General features: G+C 42.5%; 1 protein-coding gene across 2 annotated transcripts in view; it reads right to left on the bottom strand.

The window, feature by feature from the left end:
• Positions 1 to 23322, bottom strand: part of LOC133350571 (mitogen-activated protein kinase 8) — a 39647-nt gene extending 16325 nt beyond the window's left edge. Inside the window, exons 1-2 of one of the 2 annotated variants that reach the window (XM_061565050.1) lie at positions 23023 to 23322; positions 4067 to 4237 (exon numbers count right to left, since the gene is read on the bottom strand). In XM_061565050.1, coding sequence (XP_061421034.1) covers positions 4067 to 4188 — 122 coding nt within the window. In that variant the 5' untranslated portion in view covers positions 4189 to 4237; positions 23023 to 23322. The remainder of the gene's footprint in view (positions 1 to 4066; positions 4238 to 23022) is intronic. The other variant, XM_061565049.1, reaches the window with a different exon arrangement.
• Positions 23323 to 24102: the final 780 nt, after the last annotated feature.

Raw genomic sequence — 24102 nt, 5'->3', positions numbered from 1 at the left:
GTGCAAATTAAATTTTTAAAAGTAACTCAACTTTCTAAACTCATTATTAATCAAGACAACTTTCGGTCACAGAACAAATTGACATTATTTGTCATCGAAGGCCATTCCACCACGAGACTACACCTTCTAACCTTAACCTATGTGACAATGACAGATTTCTACTAACGGCCAAACAAGCTGTGGAAAATTACCTCCATTGCCAAAAGCCTATCATCTAGAAGCTGTCACCAACAATACAGTGAACGCAGCAGCCAACAACGCTTTATTTCTACGTAAAAACACTCTTGTACTTGTAACACAGGGTCTACGGGAAAGGCTAAATCCCGATTAGATTCCGATCTTTAAAAATGCAATTTGCCCTCTGAGCACTGCCCTGTGATTTGTAGTTTTTTTTTTCAACCATGGAAGAGTGAAAAAACAAAGACGTAATGTGCAATTCGCTGCTTTGGCCTGACCAATCAATGCAGCCAAGCTGTGCTGACGAAGAGGCAGGATTCCTCCAACAGTGCTGGCCATCGTAATCCATTAACTGGTTGTCAATATACTTTGTTTTTTTTGTCAACACAACGGTGAGAGCAAACCGGCAAGCGTAAGTTGTAGCCGTCCATTGTGAAATAGTTTTATAGCTCATGGGATTTCTCCAGCATAAATAAATATTCTGATCTGAGAAGTCTCAGATGAGAACATTTATTTGAGAAATCTCATTTGCATGCACGCTCTTAGAAAGGTCCACTTGCTCATTATACAATGTGCTGGCATAGACACCCTGCAGTGGATATCAAACATGTAACAATTAAATCACCGGCCCAAGGGATAATAAATCACAATTTAGGATCGTGATTCGATAAAAAAGATGTTGATTATTATTTTTCTCCCTGTTTCCTGCGTCGCTTGCATTGTTTCTCGTTTATTCCGATTTGTTTGTACCGTCCCTCGTTTATTGCGTTCGGGTGAATGTCACATTCGCATATTATTTACATAAATTGACAATTATTTATTCTCATACGCACAATTTGTTGCTTGTATTTTGAGGATAACACATTAGTGAATGCGAAATACAGTACAAGTGCAGATTTTTGTGTTTAAATGGAATCCAGTCACAGCACGTGCAGACAAAGAGATGTACACGCAGGTATCTCTACTACCGTAATTGAACGCAAACAGGATTTTAATAATTTAAATCACCCCCGTCCTATAGAGTGCAGTGGTCATGCAGCGTTTGGTGCATTGCGCTATAAACCCATCAACCTTAGCTTAATTCCTGACCACAGAAACATTTCTGCAGTAAGTGAATAACCGAACCGGTCCTGGCTGCCCCACTCCAGCCTTCACCAACACCACACTGACCGCCGCCATCGAGGAGTCTGCTTTAAAACAACCCTCCCCATGCCTACGATGGTGCAGGGAGAGGCATACGCAGCAGTGATTTGACAAAGAGCTGTAAAATATAAGTCAATTTACAGGAAACGGTTGCTGTAATTAGTAAATTAATTCCCCCTGTAGCTTGCTTTCCCAGGGTTCTTCCTAATCATGTTTTATCGTCTCCTCCCCCCCCCCCCCCGTTAACTGAAAGGACATGCATTGCCAATTCTTAGGCCTGGTTTGTATTTAGCCTTCCCTGAACTGCGTGGCACTGAGATGTTGTGTAAAAACAAGAGTGCCCTTGTAGTTTGCCCTTGCAACACGGTACAATGTAATCGACATGAGAACGGGGCTGAACGTTCGTGCACTCGGCCTCTATAAAAACGGAAACATCACAGCTGCTTTGTTAATAGTAGATAATCAATACATTCAGCATTTCATATTACACGCTCTGCTGAGAGAGATAAACGACAGCGCATTGTCAATTGAAATATGAGGAGCAAAAGTGCTTTGTGTACAGCGTCTGCTTTCTTGGCAAAACATTTCCACACAAAATGGGCCCAAATCTAAAAAAAAATTAATTTTAATAATAATACTGCACAGTAAGTCAAAATTGTATTTTTAAGCAGAGACTTTAAATTAACGCTGAGTAAAAATAAAACATAAGAAATACGCTTATGTCACTTGTCAAAATAGTTGAGCATTTCATGAAATTCCTAGCTTCCCATGTCACCGTCAAATTCTGTAGGTCATATCTTTGGGAGGTTTTTTTTTGCAGTAAAGGGCATTTCCCCGAGACCTCCCCTACAGGCAGCGAAACAAAGGAACCTAACGACCCATTAAAAAGTATACTGGGGAGGGCACACCGGGCATCGCTTTCATTTACAAAGCGACTTTGAACAACACCCGCGTCATTCCACTGCAGTCGCTGCTGTCAAAAAACACAGCACAATCGCCGTCAAATTTTCATCAAACAAAATTTTCGGAATAGGGTGCTTGGACAAATTTGGCAAGCTCAAGAATAAAAATTTCACTATGAACCTATTGGTAAATTACGTACAGTTTTAGCAAATATGACTTATGTAAGGAAAAGGTTAATGGTTTTTGAGTGTAGTTTAATTGTTTCATGTACAGCGCTTTGAGATACATCAATATGACAAGGCGCTTTATAAAATAGAAGTTATTATTATTATTCATGTTTTGACCCATACATCAAGCCCGATGTACCATCACCACCCTGGCAAAGATGGAAAGGGTAGTTCATCTGACAACATCTGACACTGTGGTATTTCTATCAAGGTGGTAAGATCCCTGAATTACAGTCCTAAATAGCTGAACTACAATGGCCAAGTAAAATATCACTGCTCGAGAATGATTAAAGTTTCTGAAATATTCCTTCAAAATCATAGAACTGCCCATGAGGAATTGTGGATGCTTGCATAAACCACTTTAAATAAATTATCCCCATTCATAATTTGTACAGTTTAGAAATCCAAAGTGTAAAATTCCACTTGCAGTGTGTTACTAAACTGGCTGCGGTATTATTTTATTATTTGTGGTGTAATTGCCTGGAATTGAAATTGCTTGATCACTACATAGCCAGGACCCCAAGCTATGGAGATGTATATTACCAAACGTGAAATGAATGTAGTAATTTTCAACCATACCACTACTGCATTCATTATAATCGAGCAAGTTTAATCAGAGTAACTATTATTATAAACCTAAATGTTGCCTCCTGCGATATTAATGTTACAGTAAATACCACCATAGTCATTACCACTATAATTACTTCACCACTATAACACCAATCAAATACCATTAGTTATAACGAGTGGGAAATCCAATGCGGCGCTTTAACCGAAACAATTACGTTTCAGGGGTCACATTTCCAGAGACCATCTGTTTTAAGTTAGCGTGCAAGAGTCGGGCTCACACTGTTGTATAATCACCACCTGCAGTAAAAGTGCCTCATCAATATTCTTATCGTCCGCACTCCCGGGTCGATCCCCACACACTCCTATTATCGGTGGTAAAATGCAGATGAGAGGGAGAGTCGAGCGGTAAATTCACCCACCCCTTCATCCTAATATTCGCATTAATCCACATTTAGCCATGGAAAAGATGAAGACCTCGTACCATGTTGTTGATGCTGATCAGTAATGTTGATATCAGTGGCAGCCACATGATGCTGATGATCATCGTAGTCATGCTACCGCTACCTAACTCATTGTATTATCCACTATCAAATACAGTTATAACAAGAGTCATCCAGAAGTAATGCAACATTTTGATTTAAAGCTTCCGTGACTGCAGGGATTCATATTCTTGGTTCTTTCGGTAAAGTCAAGTAGAAGGGAAATAATAAAATAATAAAATTAGAAAACAATTGCTTTATTGCTTTTTTATATATATTTTTTATTTTATTATTTCCCTTCTACGTGACTTTACCGAAAGAACCAAGAATAAGTAATGCAAAGTTCATCCTGAACATCCTACCGTTAACCAGGGCTTTCCTTGCACGGACAAAGGGAGTCATTTGCATGGGTGACAGGTTTCACCAGAAGGGCATCCCATATCTCCTCGGGTAAGAGGATCTTATCTGTGCGACACAACAGGACATTAACAATACAATGTGGATTCATATCGCAGTTATAAACTGCGCCGCGGGCGAGCAGGCCGTTTATGGCAAACGACTACTCACCAGACGATGCCCTGAGCACCCGAGCCGATGGGTTTGAGGTTCTGGTAGCGCTTGAGGACAGTGAAGGTGGAATCTCCAACCTCCACGCTGTAGAACTGCGTCTCCAACTTGCATTTACTCATGATGGCAGATTGGGTCCGCGGACGTCCACACGGTTTCCACAGCGGCTATCTGTGGCGCAGAGGGAGGAAAGGGTTCGATGGTAAGTGTTGAGGGAAACTTTGTGATGGGAGACTGGGGGGGTTCAGATTCAGGCCCCTACTTGGGCACCACAATGAAATTAAGTGGTATCAATTGAGATAATCAAAAACAAATCATTTGAAATGTTCACGAAACCCATGGTACTTTAAGTGCACAAATGACTCCTATTTTAGTTTAATTGGGGGGAAAAAAAACTAATTTGCGGGTTGTGCCTAGGTCCGAGTTATTTCAGTAGGTTTTGAGTCAATGACCCTGAAAAAGGAACCTAATATTTCCTCACTAAAACAGGCCCTGCCAAAGTACATTATATGTTAAGCACTGAATTACTGACCAACTTGAGTGGTGAATTTGTGGTAAATGATTTCAGCTGCCTCTTAAAACACATGCTTCTGCATCCAGGGCTATGTGGTAGGCAGCAAAAGGGAAGTGCCGAAAAATACATTGTTGTACTGTACTATGCTAACACATCTACTTTGCCCTCTATAACCAACCCAAATGGACCAGGGTGTTGAAGTATGGTCAAATAACCCTTGCAGCATGGGAGACTAACATAAGGACAACACATGTACAACACATTATACAAATTCGGAATTTCAATAATGAATTAGAAATGGAAACTATGCTTCTATTTTTCAGTTGAGAATACACCGAATGTTGTTCTCATGTTCCTACTGTGTTTTTATCAATTTGATCATACATTTAGCAGCAATGTCTTTAATGACTGTTATAAATGCAAGGCAAAATTACAATGATTAAAATTCGCATCAATAAATTACAACCCACATAATTGGACAATAATTCAATCATTTCAGCTAGAGGTTTACACTTACCAACATATGCCAAACATTCAATGAAGATACACGTGTTATATTTCCAATGAAAACACTGCAGAAAGGGCATCTCAATAATATCTGTTCTGGTTGTTTAATATGGAAAACATCCATCTGGTATGATGCAAAAGCACAGTTTAATGATGATCGGTAAGTGGCTAAAAACTTCCACTAGTTGTTACATTAATAGACGGAAGGGTGGTGGCAGTGGTGACACTTGTGCCTCACGTAAAAAAAAGGTCCTTGGGTTCGATTCCTGACCAGGATACCTTTCTGTGTGGCATTTTGTTTGCTCTCTCTCTATTCTGCATGGTGTTCTCCGGGTTCTCCCATTTCCTTCCACAGCTGAAGTCATAAACCATAACTGGTACAAACATCTCTGGAAAATGTTATTTGCAAATGACTCAATTTGGATCACAGATAGCAACACCCCCCCACACTGCGAGAAACTGGGCAGGACCCTCCCGAAAGAGTGTCTTGAGACTCGGTGAGGCTTTCCTGAGTAATCAAGCATAGTAATAATAATGATGATACATGACCTCGCCGAAAATAAACTCTCCTCGATCGCTTTGAACAAAATACCGCACGGCCACTCTGTTGTGCATTCCATTAAAGTCTAAAATAAAATACTGTTGGTAACAATGCCACAATGTTAACGTAGGAAACTATTTATAGGCAAGATGCATATCCTGTAGTTCAGTGGAAGAGCAAGCAGCTTGGAATCATCCTTGCTGGGGTTGAGCAAATACGTACCACTTTCTAAAGGGGGTAGTCAATAGTGAGTGGCCTATGGTTAGACTTGCCTCCACCATAGGAATGGGAATTTCCACAAGAGACACAGGGCTGTAAACAGTGCATTTAAGCAGGAACTCTGTTTGGCTTGTCAGGGAGTATATTTTCGTCAAAGTTGCTGGCTTTCACAATTGCCTCTATGCATTAAACCTAACAGCGAGAAACATGTCAAATGTTTTAAAATCCATGACAGTCATGCCCACACAGAATCTTTAATTTGCCATCTTTCCAAATTTAGCTTTAATGTCATTGTACAAAATCTGTACAGATACACACAGACACACAATATAGGAAACAAAATGATTTCATTTGGTCAGCTTGTGGATTTGAATATCACAACTGATGTAAGAAGCTGCAGAAATAATTGCGTATTCCACGCTTCTATTTATCCAGGCGTTCCATAATTTCAGTCCTCCCGATCCACCCAAATAGGCATTTGATGTTAACCAATCTTCTCCCCATTCATATACAAATCAAGTTGTTATGCACTCCATTCACTTGATAATTACTAAACAGCCCCACGTGACAAAGAGTGGTCATTTAAATTAAGATAAAGCCATTGTATGTGTGCATATACATACATCTCCCACATGCCATGAAGATATCTATTTGAATTTTAATCAGTGCTCTATCTCACACACACACACAGCTATTGTTTAGCAATCATCAGGTGCATACAGTAGTGTGTAACTACAAGTTGGATTTGAATGGCCAGACTGAGGGATCAAGATGGCTGGAGTTGAAAAGCTATGCCTCAATCCATGAAAGGAATGTGGAAGATGTGGGGCTTAAGATCGTAGAGTTAACGTGAGTGCAGACTTGGTGAATGACAGTGAACTCATCATGACCTCAACGGTATTTAATCTTATAAAGCACTGTTGGAAAACACGAATCTCATGATTTACACATTTGGTATTTGCAAGCATAGTATTTACAAAAGTACTGTATATCAAATATGGAAATTAATAGAAGCATTCAAAATTGGAATCGTTCAATAATAAAAACATAACATTCTAGATTTGAAGCTTTCGTGACTGCAAGGATTCATATTCTTAGGTTTTTTCGGTAAAGTCACCATATGAATAAAAAGTGTGCCGTACTTGGCCCTTCCCCCCTCTCCAACCATTATATATACGGAGTGGTAGCTCTTGCAATCTCTCATTTACGTGATACAGCTGTCGTGGCTGTGACGGTTCCACCTGAAGACGGAAGCTTGTGCTGCCTCCGAAACGTCGTGATTTTTATTTTATTTTACTTTTATTAATTTTAATGTTTTACCTACGTGACTTTACCGAAAAAAATCTAAGAATATAAAAACATAACATGCAATGTATTTCATACAAATGATGTTCAATCGATTTCCAACAAATGATTCTGCAAAATATAAATGTGGTATCCTGTAGATGTAGAATTAGTTACTCCCCACCCCATGGCGATTTACTAATTAATCGTCAAAATTGAGGGTCACGGTTTGATTCAAGAATGAAAGTTATCTTTTTTTACACCGTGGTAAATAATCGACTGTCTCCAGGGATAAACTGAACCTATTACATATAACACATCGATTCTCACACACGTGATCGCATGAATTAATCATGACTTAGAATCCTCAATATTAATGATAAAGTGATGCATCATTAACACCTTCAGTTGACCCGTGTTGAAGGGGCGCGATGGTGGTGAGACGTTAACTACTTCGCCTAGTATACAGGAACTCGTTGGTTCGATTCCGACCCTCACGCCTGTATATTTAGAGTTTGCATACTCTCCCCGTGGACGCGTGGATTTTTATCCGGGTCCTCCGGTTTTTCCCTCCACATTAAGAATCAACATGATTTTAAGAGTATTTGGCTGATATACATTTCCACGTGATAAGCCACTTCGTTCAGCTATCATTTGTGACAGCCGGGTTGCTTCTGAAAAAAGCGAGATCGCTAAGTGGGCCCTTACCTTACCTGGTAAAAATAAAATTGTTCAAGTTTACACCATTGGAACCTCATTTGCCAGTAAAAAATATGATAATTGGTTTTTTACCCTTCTATCTGGCAACAAAACTGACACCTTTTTTACAAGGAGTCATGTTTACATAGACCACAATACCTGCGGTCATAATGCAAACAAAAAACATAACTCTGATAATGTGCACTGTCCTTGAAGTTGATTGGTCCACACCCGAGACAGCTTTCTTTAGAGCCTAGTCTCACATGGGTTGGACCAGATGATGCCAAAAGGCGCCAAAGGTGTCAGTTTTGTTGCCAGATAGAAGGGTAAAAAACCAATTATCTTGTTCAAGTTTAGTTTAATAGTTTGAGTTTAATCTGAAAGCTCGGGCGGAGCGGTGTGGCTGCGCTGCTGCATCCAGAGAGAAAGTGCTTGCAAGCAGAGGCCTACTGTATGTATGTAAATAGAAAAAAAAGTTAAGGAACAATTGTGCACTGTTTTTCCTCCTTGCTGCATTGCAGCACACACAAGGGTTTTTTTCCCACGCTCTGCTTGCCCCAACGCTTGAGCAAACTCGGATTTTTCCAACCCCCCCCCACCACCACCACACACCCAATTCACAAACAATCCACACCATCCCCCCCAACTCCACGGAAACGTGCGTGTGACTTTCAAGCAATGCTCTCTCACTCTCGCTCACTGGAAAACCTCTACCTTATAACCGAAAGATTAAAAAAGGTAAAAGTGTTGAAAAACCGCCGAAGTTTTAGTCGAATCCTGATTAGCTGGGGTAATGATATGGGTTGCAACGGGTAGTCCGGATAGAACAAACACATGGACAAATGCAACACTTACGTAAATAAAACTTGAGAAAGTATGTACGGTATTGTTTACCTACGTGGAATATGGGCGGAAGATGTGTGGCCCGTTTTGTTTGCTTTTTCAAGCAATCGATTTACTTAGGCAACTTGTTTTGGGTTGCCCACCAGTGGGCATTGAATCACGGGTCACCACCACTGGGCTGTCTTCACTCTAAAATGGTCCTCTCCTTTAACAAATTCGCCATTTACCGACAAAAGCACCACTTAAAAAGTGCCTCCTTATTCCTACTCAAAAATCCATTTGTTAAAAACGGTTCGATTTTAAGTCTGCGCGTTGTTGCTGTCTCAACGTTTCTCTCAATCCTGTCGCTCATCTCAAAGCTTTGTTCCCCCTTCTCTTTATTTCTCGATTCGGCCCAAACACACAGCACTTACTTGTACCTGCACCTAACTTAATTTTTATTTCTGGCACCTCTTGCAACCCAAATCGGTTGCACCGTCTTCTTCAATTCGCGTGTTGTTCATGCCATTGTTAAGACTGAAATAGAGAGAGCTTACCCGCACATATACCCAAATGTTTGCAACGGTCTATTTCAATTCGCGCGTGTTCATGTCACTGTTAGACTAAAATATAGAGAGCTTACTCGCACATATACCTTACTATCTCTCTTGTACCTCTTGCTCTCATGTTATATTTGCACTGGTTTTTGCCAAGCGTGCGTTCTCGTTTCGCGACTGTTAAATAGCCCTTTTGTTAGTTGTGCAATATTCCATAAGAACCCTGTACTCGTTCTCTGTAATGTTGATGTTGTCTTTTGTTTCCGTTGCTGCTCTGCTCGCGCAGCACGCATCTCTCCCTTTCAAAAAGTCGGGCAAACAGGCTAAAAGGGCATCCATCTGTGGAATAAGTACAAATAAACTAAAGAATGAAAACAGCGTAAAAGTGTTTTCATAACCATAATTAATCCACAATCCGGATAACTGAGAGTTGATCTCGATGTGCCTTATTAATTTAATAAAACCTTGTTCTGTTAAAATGTAAGTACACAAAACAGTTACATTACAGAGCATGTGAATGTACATCTCACAATGCTGTACAGAATAGTTGGACATTATTCATAGGACAAAACCGGTGTGTGTATATATAGTATATGCAATTTTTTTACAGCAATCCACAGCTGGATAAAGGCCTATCATGCCACGTCAGTCATGGGGGTTGTTTGTCCATACTTTGCCACGCTGGTTAATATAGGTTGGTCAAGGGAAGGCCCAAAGGGCCGGTTCAGATATCACTCTTTGCTGATGTTAACAGTGGCCAGGAATTGTACTCAAGATTTCCAGGTTCGTAGCACAGTGCATTTACCACATGTATTACTGCTCCCCCCAGGGTATTTTCTCAATGTATATATTGTTTTCTCCTTAGAGAAAAAACAGCAACAGGGCAGAGGACATGCAGTACCTGATTTTAGGCTGGGAGTTGACAGAAAGCATGGCTGTAAGGAAGGCCATTTCAGACACGGGCAGCAGAGAAGAAGGAGCGATCTCCCACTGCGTGACGATTTACCGTGGGGCTACCATTTTATGGGGGAACATTTTATTGAAAAATCCAACAGCCCATAACTTTCAAGCACTGTAGATCTGTCTAAATCTTAAACGGTGCTCACGTGCTCTAAATCATGAAGAGGCTTCATCTGTATGTTACCGATTGTGCGGCTGTTACACGGGAGTGACACCGGCAAGACAATAAATGTTAAAAATACCGACATGCGGATAGCAATGATCTACAGCACGTGTCAAATTTCTCTGCACTGTATGGCGGTGGTCTTGACCGTAAACTGAGGACATTACTGCCGATTTAACGGCTTCTTCCCTGACCACCTTAGAGGCTGCATGATAAGCAGGAGAAAACAAAAACCATTGCACAATACAATACTGCTGCTGCCATCCAAGCCGCACTAACCAAACATGGTGAAGTATGGTCAAATAACCCCGACGAACCTCTGCGGCGTGGGGAGGCTCTCATCCAGTGTATTGAGAGAAGCCTGTACATGTACAAAACTGTACATCTTGCTATGCCATCACCTGGTAGATGACAGATCCATTGGCTGTACACACATACAAGCTGAATTTAATTGGTCACTTCACAGGTAGTGAAACAATGGATATTTTCCCATGAGGTAGTTATAATGAGTAAGGTAAAGCTGCAGCCTTGAGATTTCTTGATCAAGCCACAGCCGGCAGAAGGTGCTTCCACTCGTGAGGTCAAAAGCCTCCCCTCCGAGATTATATCTCGGCCCAATTTTTCACACCGGTTAGACGTCTTGGAAGAGATGGGTTAATACCGACAACTTTAACCCCAGCATGATAGGCTGTGGTATACCCATGTATTATACCACTGGGTGGACAGAGGCTGGGGTGAGGGATTTAAGAAAGTTGCACCGTCGCTTCAACTGCCACGCCAGGAGAATGAACCAGCGACCTCTGGATTGTTAGGCCAGAGTGCTAAATATTACACCGCAAAAGCACTCAGGTGCTGTATAAGTAAAACAAGTTTAATTCGCAGCACTTTCCCGTGTGTGGTTATTACACATTCGCGAAGCTACACTCTTTCAAAGAGTTAATTATTTATGTTGAAGGCCATGGGCTATAGTTAACCTTGCATTGAGAGACATGTCCTTTGTAATTCAGCTTATGTACTGCCACAGAACACTAAGCCTAGGATGAAAACAAGCATCTGTGCCTCTTGTATGTTTACTCTCGTATAACCCATCACCTGAAAGGCTGATGAAGAAAAGTTACATATCATTGAAGCTTGGCTTTAAATTGTTTACAGTCATGTATTCCATTTTTGTTCACTGTGCATGAACATATCTGTCACATTACATGGCAGTAATTATTAATTCTGATAAGTGTTTTGTTGAAATAATTCAGTGTCAGTATTTTCTTATATTCATCATTATTGTGATGATTATCAGCCATTGTCTGTCCACTCCTGGATGAAGGCCTCCCCCCATGCCATCGCCATCCCTCACAGTCTTAGAATGTATAGTAGGAAAGATAGTCCTTCAGAGTATATTATGAGCATTTTTTTTAAACGACCACTAAAAAAAAATCTGTATTCAGGCATATTTGACATTATCAAGTTTAACGTGAATACAATTTAAGCAATACACTTCTGAAGTTAACACAATTATACATGGAGATGCCTTTCAAATGTAGGTATTTCAAAAGCATTTCTCCACGAGTCATGTTTCTTTTTACATCAATCAATATCCATTATTTATAATCATGTGAGAGTCCTTTGAGCCAAAATAGGAGATATGTGCTCAAAAGCAATGAAGTTCAAATGATAAAGCAACATCATACAGGGTCAGAATAATTAAGCAATACAGAAAAAACCATAAATAATAGAGATGAATAATAATCCACCAATAGATGAAGGTTTTCCCACTCCTTTCGGTTATGGGGGTTGTTTGACCGTACATCCCCAAGCTGGTCAACTGATGTTAAGACTTGACCAGGAACCAAGCTCAGGTCCACCAGGCCCATAGCACGAGCCACTGCACTACAACTTCATCATTAAACAACTAATAATTCCCCAGTATAAAGTTAAACAAAATTGGAAATGTACCAATCCCCCTCCCCAAGTGCCCTCATCCCACACTATACTCAACGCCTCACTTGAGCACAAGTATAATAACACCACCACCAATGCCAATATCACACGTGACAACAATCATACCCTGAACCTGCCTGACAACGCCATGGCGAGAACAATAACCCATTACATTTGAAAAACGTAAACAGCGCTCGGACAAAACATTTGCTTAATTTTTCGCGAGCCAGGGAGACCGTGCCAGATGGGCGTGCACAACCTGCGGCACATTCAAGGGCCATGCGTGTCCGAAGCAAGTGCAAATGAACACGCCCGACATTTTCGACTGACAACTTTGAAGGCGCTCAATATTTATAGAGGGAAATATTTGGCGCCTTTTTTTACAACGCAAACACAGGGCACCATGGTAAAGCTCATGAGTCGGTGGCATAATGGTTTTAGCCTGGGGCAAGGAAATTAATGCCCTTGGGTTGGGGGTTCAAATCTCAGGCGAGGTGCTTTTATATATTCCCACCCCATGTTGCGTTCATTTTGTGCACCATGCCGAAGACGGACCTCGGCACAGAAGAGCGGGCGTGAGCAAGCAGCAATGCCCAAGCGCCACCAAGCTGCCGTCTGCAACTGGTTTGGGGCTTGCAGGGTAACAACATGCACACGACACAGCCTGTGACTGTAATTGCTCGAGGGGGCAACATAATACACGCAACACCACCTGCAACATTTAGAGGACTTGCACATGTGCTGCAACATGGTTTGTGATAGTGCCGAGGGCCTGGAAGGAGTGCTCAGGAAAGGACTGGGGCCCACTGCATTCTCACATAGAGAGCAGGGGCGTCCAGAGGGATACGTGGGTGTGTGTGTGGTGTAAGGAAGCCATCGTATATCCATAAACATACTCTACACCCCTACTGTGTGGCTCTGTCCTGGTCTTGCCCGTGTTCTGTCGCGACGCATCGCCAATCACCTCTTCACGCAAACACTGTTACATTGTAACAGCCGCATACTTAGAATGTGTCCAATCGGGATACACAATTTTGGTTTTAGGTCGCGGTCAACCAATGCTGGATCCCCGTCCTCATTGCTCAGTAACCACGGGCCTTTTGCCACCCGTGGAGGAACCCCTCCAAGTGGCCAAGGCGTTTTGAAGATATTCATGCCACTGGTGCAGAGCTATCACGATTAGTCCATTAATCAACTAAAACAATTGTAATCGCCTACTCTCCCAACGGCAGGGGAAACCCCCTAAAAGCCACGTACAGCGTGACGAGGATGATGATGCAATTACCTCAAGCCTTGCTCATAATCTCCCATCTATCAGCACTGTAAGGAAAACAGGGGAAAGACTGAATTCCAACTCTTTTCATGTTATTTGAATAATCAAGTAATGAAGCTGATCGATTCAGTAATCAATTAGTTGAATAATCCAATATCCCAGCTCTACGCTGGTGCGTTCAGTGGTAGGGGGCATGGTAATTATCCACTGACACTTGAGGAACTGTGATGAATGGTATTTTGTATTTTATTTTGTGTGCTTTAGAAATCACAGGATTGTAAAGCTTCGCTTTATGTTAAAATGTTTGCTTTATGTTAGAATGTGCACTGATAAACAATTATATTATGCTCACAAGATTGAATACTAAATATACAGCTGCATTTAAAGGACGCTTACAAAAGCTAAGTTTCTGTTCATAACATTTATGAAACTCTTTTCCCTTTTGAGTTGCATCTGTCTTCTCTAAAGACTAACCGCAATATCAAATGTGAGAATAAAATAGAGTGGCCTATAGTCAGCATCGCCCTTTAATTAGCAAGTGTGATTAACAGTCGAAATACACATACCCAAAGTGCTCAATCATAACATCTGTCCAACTTACTATTATTCAGGAACATATGGCCAAAGTTCACCATTCTCGTGACTAGTACTGCAATAAATAATGTGTTAAATATTGAGCCCGTTAAACTTAGGTTATAAAGACAACGCGTCAGAGCAAGTGGATTAAGTGATTGAAAATTAGGCAAGTGAACGCGACTACACGTAGTAAAACAAAGTAAAGTGTGCCACAATGAAATTCTCGTCACCACAAGAACATTGATAGTGTTCTCATTGGTGATCTACCAACTGCTAACCCTAATTATATTTATAGAAATGTGTAGGTTTTAGAGGTTGTGCTATATGGCTCTTTGATGTCTGATTTCTGGTTGTACCACAGGCTGTTCAAGCACGATATTCTATGTTTTGCTTCACTTCCTGAATAAGCTCCAAGCACAGGAAGGGAAACATTGGACATCATGCCGAACAACACGGTGCATACCGAAAACACACCGGAGTGATATAAATGGGAACAAAGTTCTACGTGGGGAATTGTCTGCTCACTTTGAAGAGGTGACGGTGACTCAAAGATAGAGAAATGCACCTTGAAATGGAAAGATATCATTCATGTCAAGTCGAGGCATAATGCTCAGGTGGCCTGCAAGCTGAGCATAGTGCCCAGGAGGCCACGAGGTGAAGCATCACATAAGTAAATCAAGAGTTATATAAGGTGAACCAGTTCAACATTATGAGCATTACAGCCAAAATCTGGAAATCCACAATCCAAAAGTTCGCAAATCCATGTAATTTGCGGATTATTGGTGGCTCGCGACTGCTCCCGTAATGTATGGCAGACTGAAAAACGCTTTGGGACGGCAAGCCATATAAGTGAACAAGGCCAACACAGAGCTGCAGGGAAACGCAGAGGTAAATATTTTTTGATGTTTTATTTGACAATTGTATTTGTTTTGCACCTGCACAGACTAGCGGTGCTGACTTGATTTGTTGAGTAGAAAAGGATTTTCCCTTTTCTTTTACTTTGATATCATGGCAGATTTGCTCCACATGGGCGTCTGAACAACACGTAACCTACGAACCCGTGACTGTATCCCCGATTAATTTAGCCTCATGTCTCATTCCGCACTTTCCTGTAATCCGTAAAGTTTTAGTGGATTACTGGAACAGCATGGCGCTTTCCTCCGATAACCCCGCAGCACGCTGCATCTGTGAGACAAAACAATTCATGGATTATTTGGTTTAATTCCCATGGTGCACCGCGGACTACAGGATCTGCGAAATGGTCCCCCCCCCCTATATCAACGTGGTTTATTGGATATCTGCTTTACTCAGATTTTCCGTTTGTCCTTAAGGACAGTGGCCAGACACCCTGGGTCTCTAAACCACATCTCAATCAGGAGAAACACCTAGTTAATATGAAAAGTCTTGATTACATCAGAATTTACTTTAGCCAAAAGTTAAACGTGTAAAGTTTAAACAAACAATACAAAACATGGGTCCAGGAAAGTTAACGCAATAAAAAAATGTACGACTATTTTTTTCTCCCAATGCCGGTAATTGCAGGTCGGTGAAGAGGGGCCTGAGACCAATTTTATCCCTGTTTAGGAATTAAATCCAGTTTTTTGGGGTTCATAGCACAGTTCACGAAGCATTGTAGCACCGCTCCAACCTTTGAACTTTGTACAGCATAGCACTGAAACAATGTTGCATACTAAAATAAGGTATTAAAAAAACGGCAATTATTAAAAATAGAACATGGGGGTTCATAACATATATTCACTGCCGGTAAAGATTGTATATTTCTCCTATTATAATGAATCTACGTGGTAACATTTTTTTGATTTTATTCTGTGAGTCGTTAAATGGCACTTTTGGACAAGTAGTATTTTATATCATCAATACCAATACTGTGTAGTCAACAAAACAATTAAGCAGAATAGCAAAGTGCATTTTATACAGTGGTTCAGTCAGATGGCGTTCACCGTTTAACTGTGGCGAGATGGAGTATTAAAATGTCTGAAAATTATTAATTTGATTTGTTTTATTTCTCATCCCCGTTCACTGATGTAACTAAACTGCACTCCGTTTAATTACATACAAAATGGGCACTTTTGGTGTAATTGGTTAAAAATATTGAACATGACGAATGAACCTTAACGACTGCTACACCACAGGGAACCAAGTAATTTAGACCAATCGCTTTCCAAATACTCATCATCATCAGGCATGATCAATCCACTGCTGTATGATGGCCATCCTGCAATGTAATTATCCACCTAGCACTTGGACATAAGCGGATTCCATCACTCAATCTTCTCGTTGGACATCCTCTCGAGCACATTCCATTCTTTGGCAGCCTCTCCATCATTATTCTTGACCATGAGCCGTCATTCCTTTGAGCGATGTGTTCTGCCCAAGTCCACTACATTTCCTATGTAAAAATATTGATCCAAAATAATTGTGCAGTTTTGCAGTACAGTATATGTATATTTTGTTCACGGTAAAAATTATCATCAAATTAACAATGGCAGGATTTTTTATTGGATGGCATGTGGCATAGCAATCGCAGGGTCTTTATTAAATACACAGACGCAGATCACAGCTGACATGCATTATGAGTCAGATGGGCTGTGCGGCAGTCGGTTGACTTCAGTGTGCAACTACATGCAATGCATTTTTATTAGTGGCTCTAGGAGGTGATGCGTGGTATGCATTATTGAACTGTAAACCCATGAAAACGGAACGCTTCAAAATGCAGTGGAATCTGACGAGGTTGCGTATTACCAATCACCTACGCTCGTTATGTTTACAATTATGTAATGGAGAATTCAAACCTGCGCTTTCGACATTCAGCTATGCTTTCACGATGATAAATCAACCTTACCAAAAATAAAAGTAAAATTCGTTGACCTCTGGCCTGCTCTACTCAAAGAGACACTGGAGATTCAATTGGACTACGCAAGGGGCTTTCATTAAGGTCAAAGTTCAATATTGAGGCCCGAAGAGGGCCAAAACCACATCTGATGAACCTTTCAGACTGATCCATGCTATTATCAAAGCAAAATGGAAATAATTTAAGTCCACTCGCTTTAGGTTAGTTTTTTTTTCTTGTTGGCTCAGAGCCGATTTCATGGATTTCCATGGCACATGTTTTGCCTACATATGACATCAATGTGCTCTAAAATCAATAGTTTTTCCTTTGCCACTGAAATACCTATTTATAAATGTTTCCCTAGTTCAGCTCAATGGTTGGTTATTGGTTATAACGCTACAATGAATACATTATTTGGATACAGTATACAGTGATCAAGAAAAAAAATATTTGCAGTAATTTGCTGGTTAAACACGAGAACATACTGGCTTAACGATTTTATTGGTGTCCATTGAAACGAGGACGTAATATAATAAAATAATATACAATACTGTAGTCATATCTGATGTGCCGATAGTAAAAAAATCTCCATATATTGCAAATATATGGTTCACTGAAAACAAATTATGTTTGATATGAAACGCTTCTAATTCATTATACAGCACACATAGTGTGATGAAATAATTACATGTAAATGATGCTCCAAATTGATGAGATTTATTCTACAAATTTCAGCAATTATACATTTTGGTTCATGAAGTCACGGCTTTTATTTCATGATATTAAGTGACAATAAAGCACTGTACAACATGTACTTTTGGAACACAATAAGTACATTACCTGTTGTTTTGCTATTTTTCACTTCCACAAATTAATAGACTTGATAATTAGGTAGCCAATCCTCTTGGCCTTGGGGTAACCATATAGGCCAGACTCGCACACAAACATGATAGACAAACACGTAAACGCTTATCACACCAGCAGCACACACACGAGAGACCTAGTACCAAGATCCTGTGTAACCTACATAAGCTGTTGCGGTAAGTGCTCCAAGCATGTGCCGATGAACACCATCACAGAGCACAAGGGGGCAAGGTAGCCAACACCATGCCCAATCCTTCATCTCGCCATTGCCAATGTTTACACACCACTACTCGCATCAGCCTAGGTCGACCTTGGGTAGGCCTAGGATGAATTCAGATATCACTTGCACAGGTCGCCAGGTTTGTGGCATCACGCGCACACACAATCTAACAAAATGCAGGACAACTGGCACATCGCACAAGCGGTATACAAGCAGAGTTCACTTGAATGAGCAAATGACCAAACCAGATTACCTAAGGAACATTTTTACAACCGACTCAATTAAATTAAATAACTGTTCTGGAATTCAATCAAAGACGTCAATTATATCTTAAGCGAGTAATCTGGAATACCCTTGTGAATTACTACCACCAAAAAATCGCTATAGTGACACGTAAAATTCAACACAACTTTTATGTTCTAAAACATCTAAATGTGGCTGCATTTCAACATGCTGTACACAAATGGAGGAAACAGCATGATTGAATGAGCCCTAGAATGTGCTCCTGAAAAATGATGTTTGTCGATCAGCACATGTCAATTTGTGTTGTCACATCAGCTGTCCACGTTTCGGTTTGGGTGCAGAGTTTGTGCCATGGACCAATGTTCCAGGGAGAATGAGGCCGGACTGTCAAAACCACTGTCCGCAGCTGCCTTCATTAGCCATTGCAGCAAAAGGAACCAACTCCCTTGCGATCATTCAAACTGAGCACATTGTGGGCAGCAAGGCTTTGGAATGTTGGCTTGCCAAAGCCATCCTGTCGTGCCCTAATAATATACTTTTTTATTCAGGTATGTGTACCAAATCAAATACCAGGTGTCATTCATGTTACAATTAAAGTATGTATGATATACATTTTAATCGCTTAATATTATAATTACAGAATGGAGTGTTGTTAACATTCATACGTTTGCGCAGTTAAAGTGCATTTGTTCTGTTAGATTTGCCACATTTTATTTAAATTCTGATTCACAACTTATTCTATATGCTATGTTTATGGAAACTGCCTAGCAGAAAAGCAGCCTGAACGCGCCAGATCTCATTATATATCAGAAGATAAGCAGCTCACAGCCTGGACAATGACTGGATTGGGTGTTGTCATACACAAAAGTCAGGTGTACTAGAGATTGAAAAAATCCGTGCAGGAAAATCAATTATTGTTCAGAACTCCCCACCCCCCACTGACCAGCGTTTGTAATTACTGTATGGGCAAATATCCCTCAAGGCCTGCAAGGCTATGAGAAAGCGCCCATCCAGCACTGGATTGACAAAACAGGCCTGTTCATGTAAATATTAATTAGTAATAATATTCGATTCTAAAACATAAAAAATGCACCCGCCCTCAGCAGTAACACAAAAAATTGACGCAAATTATTTTGCTCATCAGTGTACTGCAGAAATGTCAAGCAGTCACTAATGTTATTAAAAACCTAAGAATATGAATACTTGCAGTCACGAAAGCTTCAAATCTAGAATGAGTCACTAATGTACTGAAAATAACTGGTTATACATTTCAAATATCCCAAGGAACATATAAGTATAACAGCAGCAGCCTGTTTTCCGATGTTGCCATTGCCATCCTTTATCTCATTTAGTGAGTGTCCTCACATCTGAAGCCAATATTTGGTGTTCCTGAAAAATAAATGTGCCCCCACAGGACTGCATTTAATGAGTAGTATACACCTTTGCTGGCCAATGTGAGTGGGTGGAAAAGGCTGCCGATCAATGAAGTGGGACATTTGCGTCATTCACTTGAAGTACAACTCAACAAGAAGCATGACTGATCAGCTTGGAATCTCGCCTGAGTTTAGGCACCAGGTCACATTGACACTTACAAACCGGGGGCTAAAGCTGACCTTTGCATTTACAAAATGCAAACAGTGCTATGAAAATGCAGACCACTGAGATTATAGTTAAATTGTGCCTAAACGTAATTGCCTTTTTCCATCCAATCACCATTTATTTATTGATGCCTGCTTTGCGCTCAAGTAAATTAACTCTTCATTTAACGAATTTGCCCTGTTATCAATTTTCACACAGCAAGTCAGCCACTGGACAGGTGCTTTAATTAAGGAAGTCAGCGTAAAATTTCTACTATATCTTGCACTATTACTGCAAATAAGACATTTCACAATGGATAGGTCTAACTGAATTGCGTGGACATCTGGAAAAAAATACGGTTTCCGTGACACTGCGAGTAATATGGTGTGTACCCATTGTTCTTGCAAAACACTTGAGTCACCTGATTTCAACACAACAAAAAAACAAAAGCTACCTTTACCAGTGAATATTACAAATAAATGAAAATCCTGAGCCATAAATAATTTCACAAATTCCCAAGGCATCTTCTAAAGGGCTTATGAGACCATTAAGAGCATATTTAAACAGCTCATCGCAGACTGTATCACCTTATCCTTGCACGCGGGGTCATGATGATTATGTACTGTACATTATACTTATATATAACAATAATTATAAAGTACAGCAACTTTGCAAATCGCACTCCTAGGGTAAGGCCTCTTCATGCCACGTTGGTCATCGGGGTTATCTTTCCACACTTTACCATGCTGGTCATTATGGGTAGGTGAAGGAGGGTGGGAGGACCGTTTTAGATATCACTCGCCACTGATAAAAATTCTGATTCTGATGTCAGCCATGGCTGGGAATAGAACTCAGGCCACCAGGTTCACAACACAATGCACTTTATAAAACGAATTCACCAATAACATATATACCGCAAAATCTGAATCTATTGGTGCATTAATCACTCATGAAATTGACATCAGGGCTATGGGCATACCACATTAAATCATAGTGGGACATTACAAAAGTAAATTAAATTAGTAAGGTACATTGCCTGCTGGGCACAAACAGAGTAAACACTGTAGAATTACAGCTGAATCACCCTTAATGTGCCAGATTTCATCAGAAGTTGGAAGCTAAAAAGGCTTGAGCCTGGTTAGTGGAGTACTTGGAAGAATGCCTGGGAATATCGGGTATTATAGGCTTTACAAAAATCTATGTGGAGCTTTAAGTATCACCCCCTTGTACGCATGGCTTTTCTCTGGTAAAACCAACATTTCTCCGACAAGCCACTCGTTAATGAAAATTGGAAAAACATCAGAATGCAGGAGCCTCCCTAAATACGAAGCTTGGGTCCTTGGTCAGGCTTTGGTGAGTAAATAATTGCCAATGTTATTTAGAGAGAAGTCAAGAAATTGATTCTTGAATCTGTGTGATGCTTTTGAGTATTGCCCTTGTAAGCGTGGTGGGTTTTCACCAGGACCCTCTAGTTTCTTACCAACTGCTACTCATTTATGGAACTGGCCAACAATCCTAATGCAGGTCCTCCACGAAAAAAATGTGTACTGGGACTCGCTCGGTAGAGTTTTTTTCCTGGGTAAAAGACATCAGAAGTACCATTCTATAGTATTTGTTTAGCACACGGCGCAATGATCCCAAAGATATAAGTTCAATTCCCACCACCAGCGTCAAGCGGTCCATTGCAATCCCCTTCAAACCAACCTGCAATGGCAAACGTCAAGTACAGCATGGTCAGACAAGCCCCACACTGTGGGTGTTTTTGGGGTTGGGGTGGGGATGGGTTTTTGCCAATGTGGTGAAAAATTGTTTAACAACCCCCGTTGACCGTCACGGTGAGGTGTAGGTCTCATCCAGCAGTGGATTGATACATGTGTTGTAAATGTAATATTATTCTGCAGCACTTTAGTACCCTGTTCGCCCTGTCCCCACCCCCCCCCCCATTCCTTGTCCTTGAGATATCTCCCTCGGATGTCTCTTACCCAGGTCTTCGTCGCACAATAATGTGTTATCAATGACTCTCACCTGGATGAAATGACATCAATGGGGATGCAGGCACAAAGGAAAAACGGGAAGCGCCGCTGTTGTGCATTTTTTTTACATCATCGTTATTATTTTTTATTTTTGTTACTTGCCGACGTCACTGCGCAGGATTTACACCCCGAGATATTTTTTATTTTATTTTAACAAAATAAGGAAGAGACACGCGTTACCGCTCGTACACAGAGAGCACACACACACACACAACCTCAAGTACATATCGTTACACTAATATAGTACAACACAAACACAATAACATCTTGTAAACGGAACTAACATCAAGCCGCGGGCACGTACGGGATGGATGCGTGCGGACGATGCCGCAAAGCCAAGGGAATGGGGGACGGCATTCCGAGGATATCTCAGCAAACCGAGGAGATGGAACGATGAAATCGGGACTCGTGGTGGGCAGACGAGTTTTTTATTGGCGTTATCACATCGTGGGATCGCGAGGGATGGCGACGGCTCAAGGAGGAGGCCTTCGGCAAAAGCGACGACTTATGGCTGATGATGCCGCAAAGTGGCATACCAACAATGGGGCTTTCCATTGTCAATTACCAACGCGATGGACGGTGATGATGATGATGGGGATGATGATGGATGGATGTCGGTGATGATGGGGGATGTTGACGATGATGACCTTGGATGCCGTGATGTTGGAAGAAAACAAAAATCATGAGCTCACGACCGCCTACAATTTGTGTTCTTTATTTCCCACCTTTGCCACAGCAGGAGCCACCAAATCACCAAATCACCACCTCTCCCCACACAGGTGGGGATCTATTAACACGGCCGTCGACCCAACTCCTTCCACTCTCTCTACCTCTTAACTGCCCGTAGCCACAATAGGAGTCGGTAAATGGTGAAAGCACGTACTCAACACACACACTAAATATAAAACGATGTCTCCTCCTTCTCCCACCGCTTCACGTCGGCGATTACAGGACAGTCGACGGCAGCTCGCTCGTCCTCCTTCTCTCTAACACCCTCCCCCACCGCCTTCTTCCCGGACGCACAACAAGCAACGATGACCACACGAGCACCCACCACGACCACCACGACGACCACCACCACCACGACGACCACCACGACCACCACCACCACACGAACCTCTCTCGCTGCCCGCCTCCGCCGCTCTCCTTACGGACTTGTCGGCGAGCGCGTCAACGCGTCGGCTCCGTTACAGTCGCCTCCTGCTGCTGCTGCTGCTACCACCGATCACTCGCTTGCTGCTGCTGCTGTTGTTGTTGCTGCTGCTGCTGTTGTTGTTGTTGCTGCTGGTGGTGGTGGGTGGTTGGTTGGCGGTCGTTGTTCGGTTGCGGCCACCACCTTCCTGCGTCGTCGTCGTGTCGGGGCTCGCGGTGTCGTCACGACGCAGCACGGCGCGCGCCACGGGACGATGACGCGCGGGCCGCGAGATCGTGACGCGGCGGGGGGGGGCGGGCGGCGCGCGCCACGAGAGGATGACGCGCGGGCCGCGGGATCGTGACGCGGCGGGGGGGGCGGGGCGGCGCGCGCCACGAGAGGATGACGCGCGGGCCGCGGGATCGTGACGCGGCGGGGGGGGCGGGGCGGCGCGCGCCACGAGAGGATGACGCGCGGGCCGCGGGATCGTGACGCGGCGGGGGGGGCGGGGCGGCGCGCGCCACGGGACGATGACGCGCGGGCCGCGGGATCGTGACGCGGCGGGCGACGTCAACGTTGAGCTGACCACCCCCCTCTCTCTCTCCGCCCCTCCCACAACCTTCGTTCACGCCCCTTTTTTATCCCACCACTTTCCCTGCCCCCTTTCTCTCCCCCCTCTGACTCCCCCTTTTCCCTCCCCCCTTTTACTCCCCCCCTCAACACCCCCCCTTTCCCTCCCACCTCTCCCTCCCCCCTTTTCCCTCCCACCCCTTCACCCCCCACCCTCTCCCTCCGCCCCTCCCCCCTTTTGCTCCCCCCTCACCATCCCCCCCCCTTTCCCTCCCCTTCTCCCCCCCCCCCTTTTCCCTCCCCCCTCTCCCTCCGCCGCTTTCCCTCCCCCCTTTTCTCTCCCACCGCTTCCCCTCTCCCCCCACCCTCTCCCTCCTCCCCCCTCCCACCCACCCACCCCAGTCTACCGGATTATAAGACGCACGTTCCATATGGTGCCCCGACCCCAGCCCCTAACCTCCACACCCCCCTCCTGTGGGGAGCGGTAGTGTCAGA

The sequence above is a fragment of the Lethenteron reissneri genome, chromosome 34 (assembly GCF_015708825.2).
Source record: "Lethenteron reissneri isolate LAM-NWPU_2019-01 chromosome 34, ASM1570882v1, whole genome shotgun sequence".
NCBI lineage: Eukaryota > Metazoa > Chordata > Hyperoartia > Petromyzontiformes > Petromyzontidae > Lethenteron > Lethenteron reissneri.
Note: the sequence above shows the minus strand (reverse complement) of the source record. Positions and strands in the feature narration are given on the sequence as shown.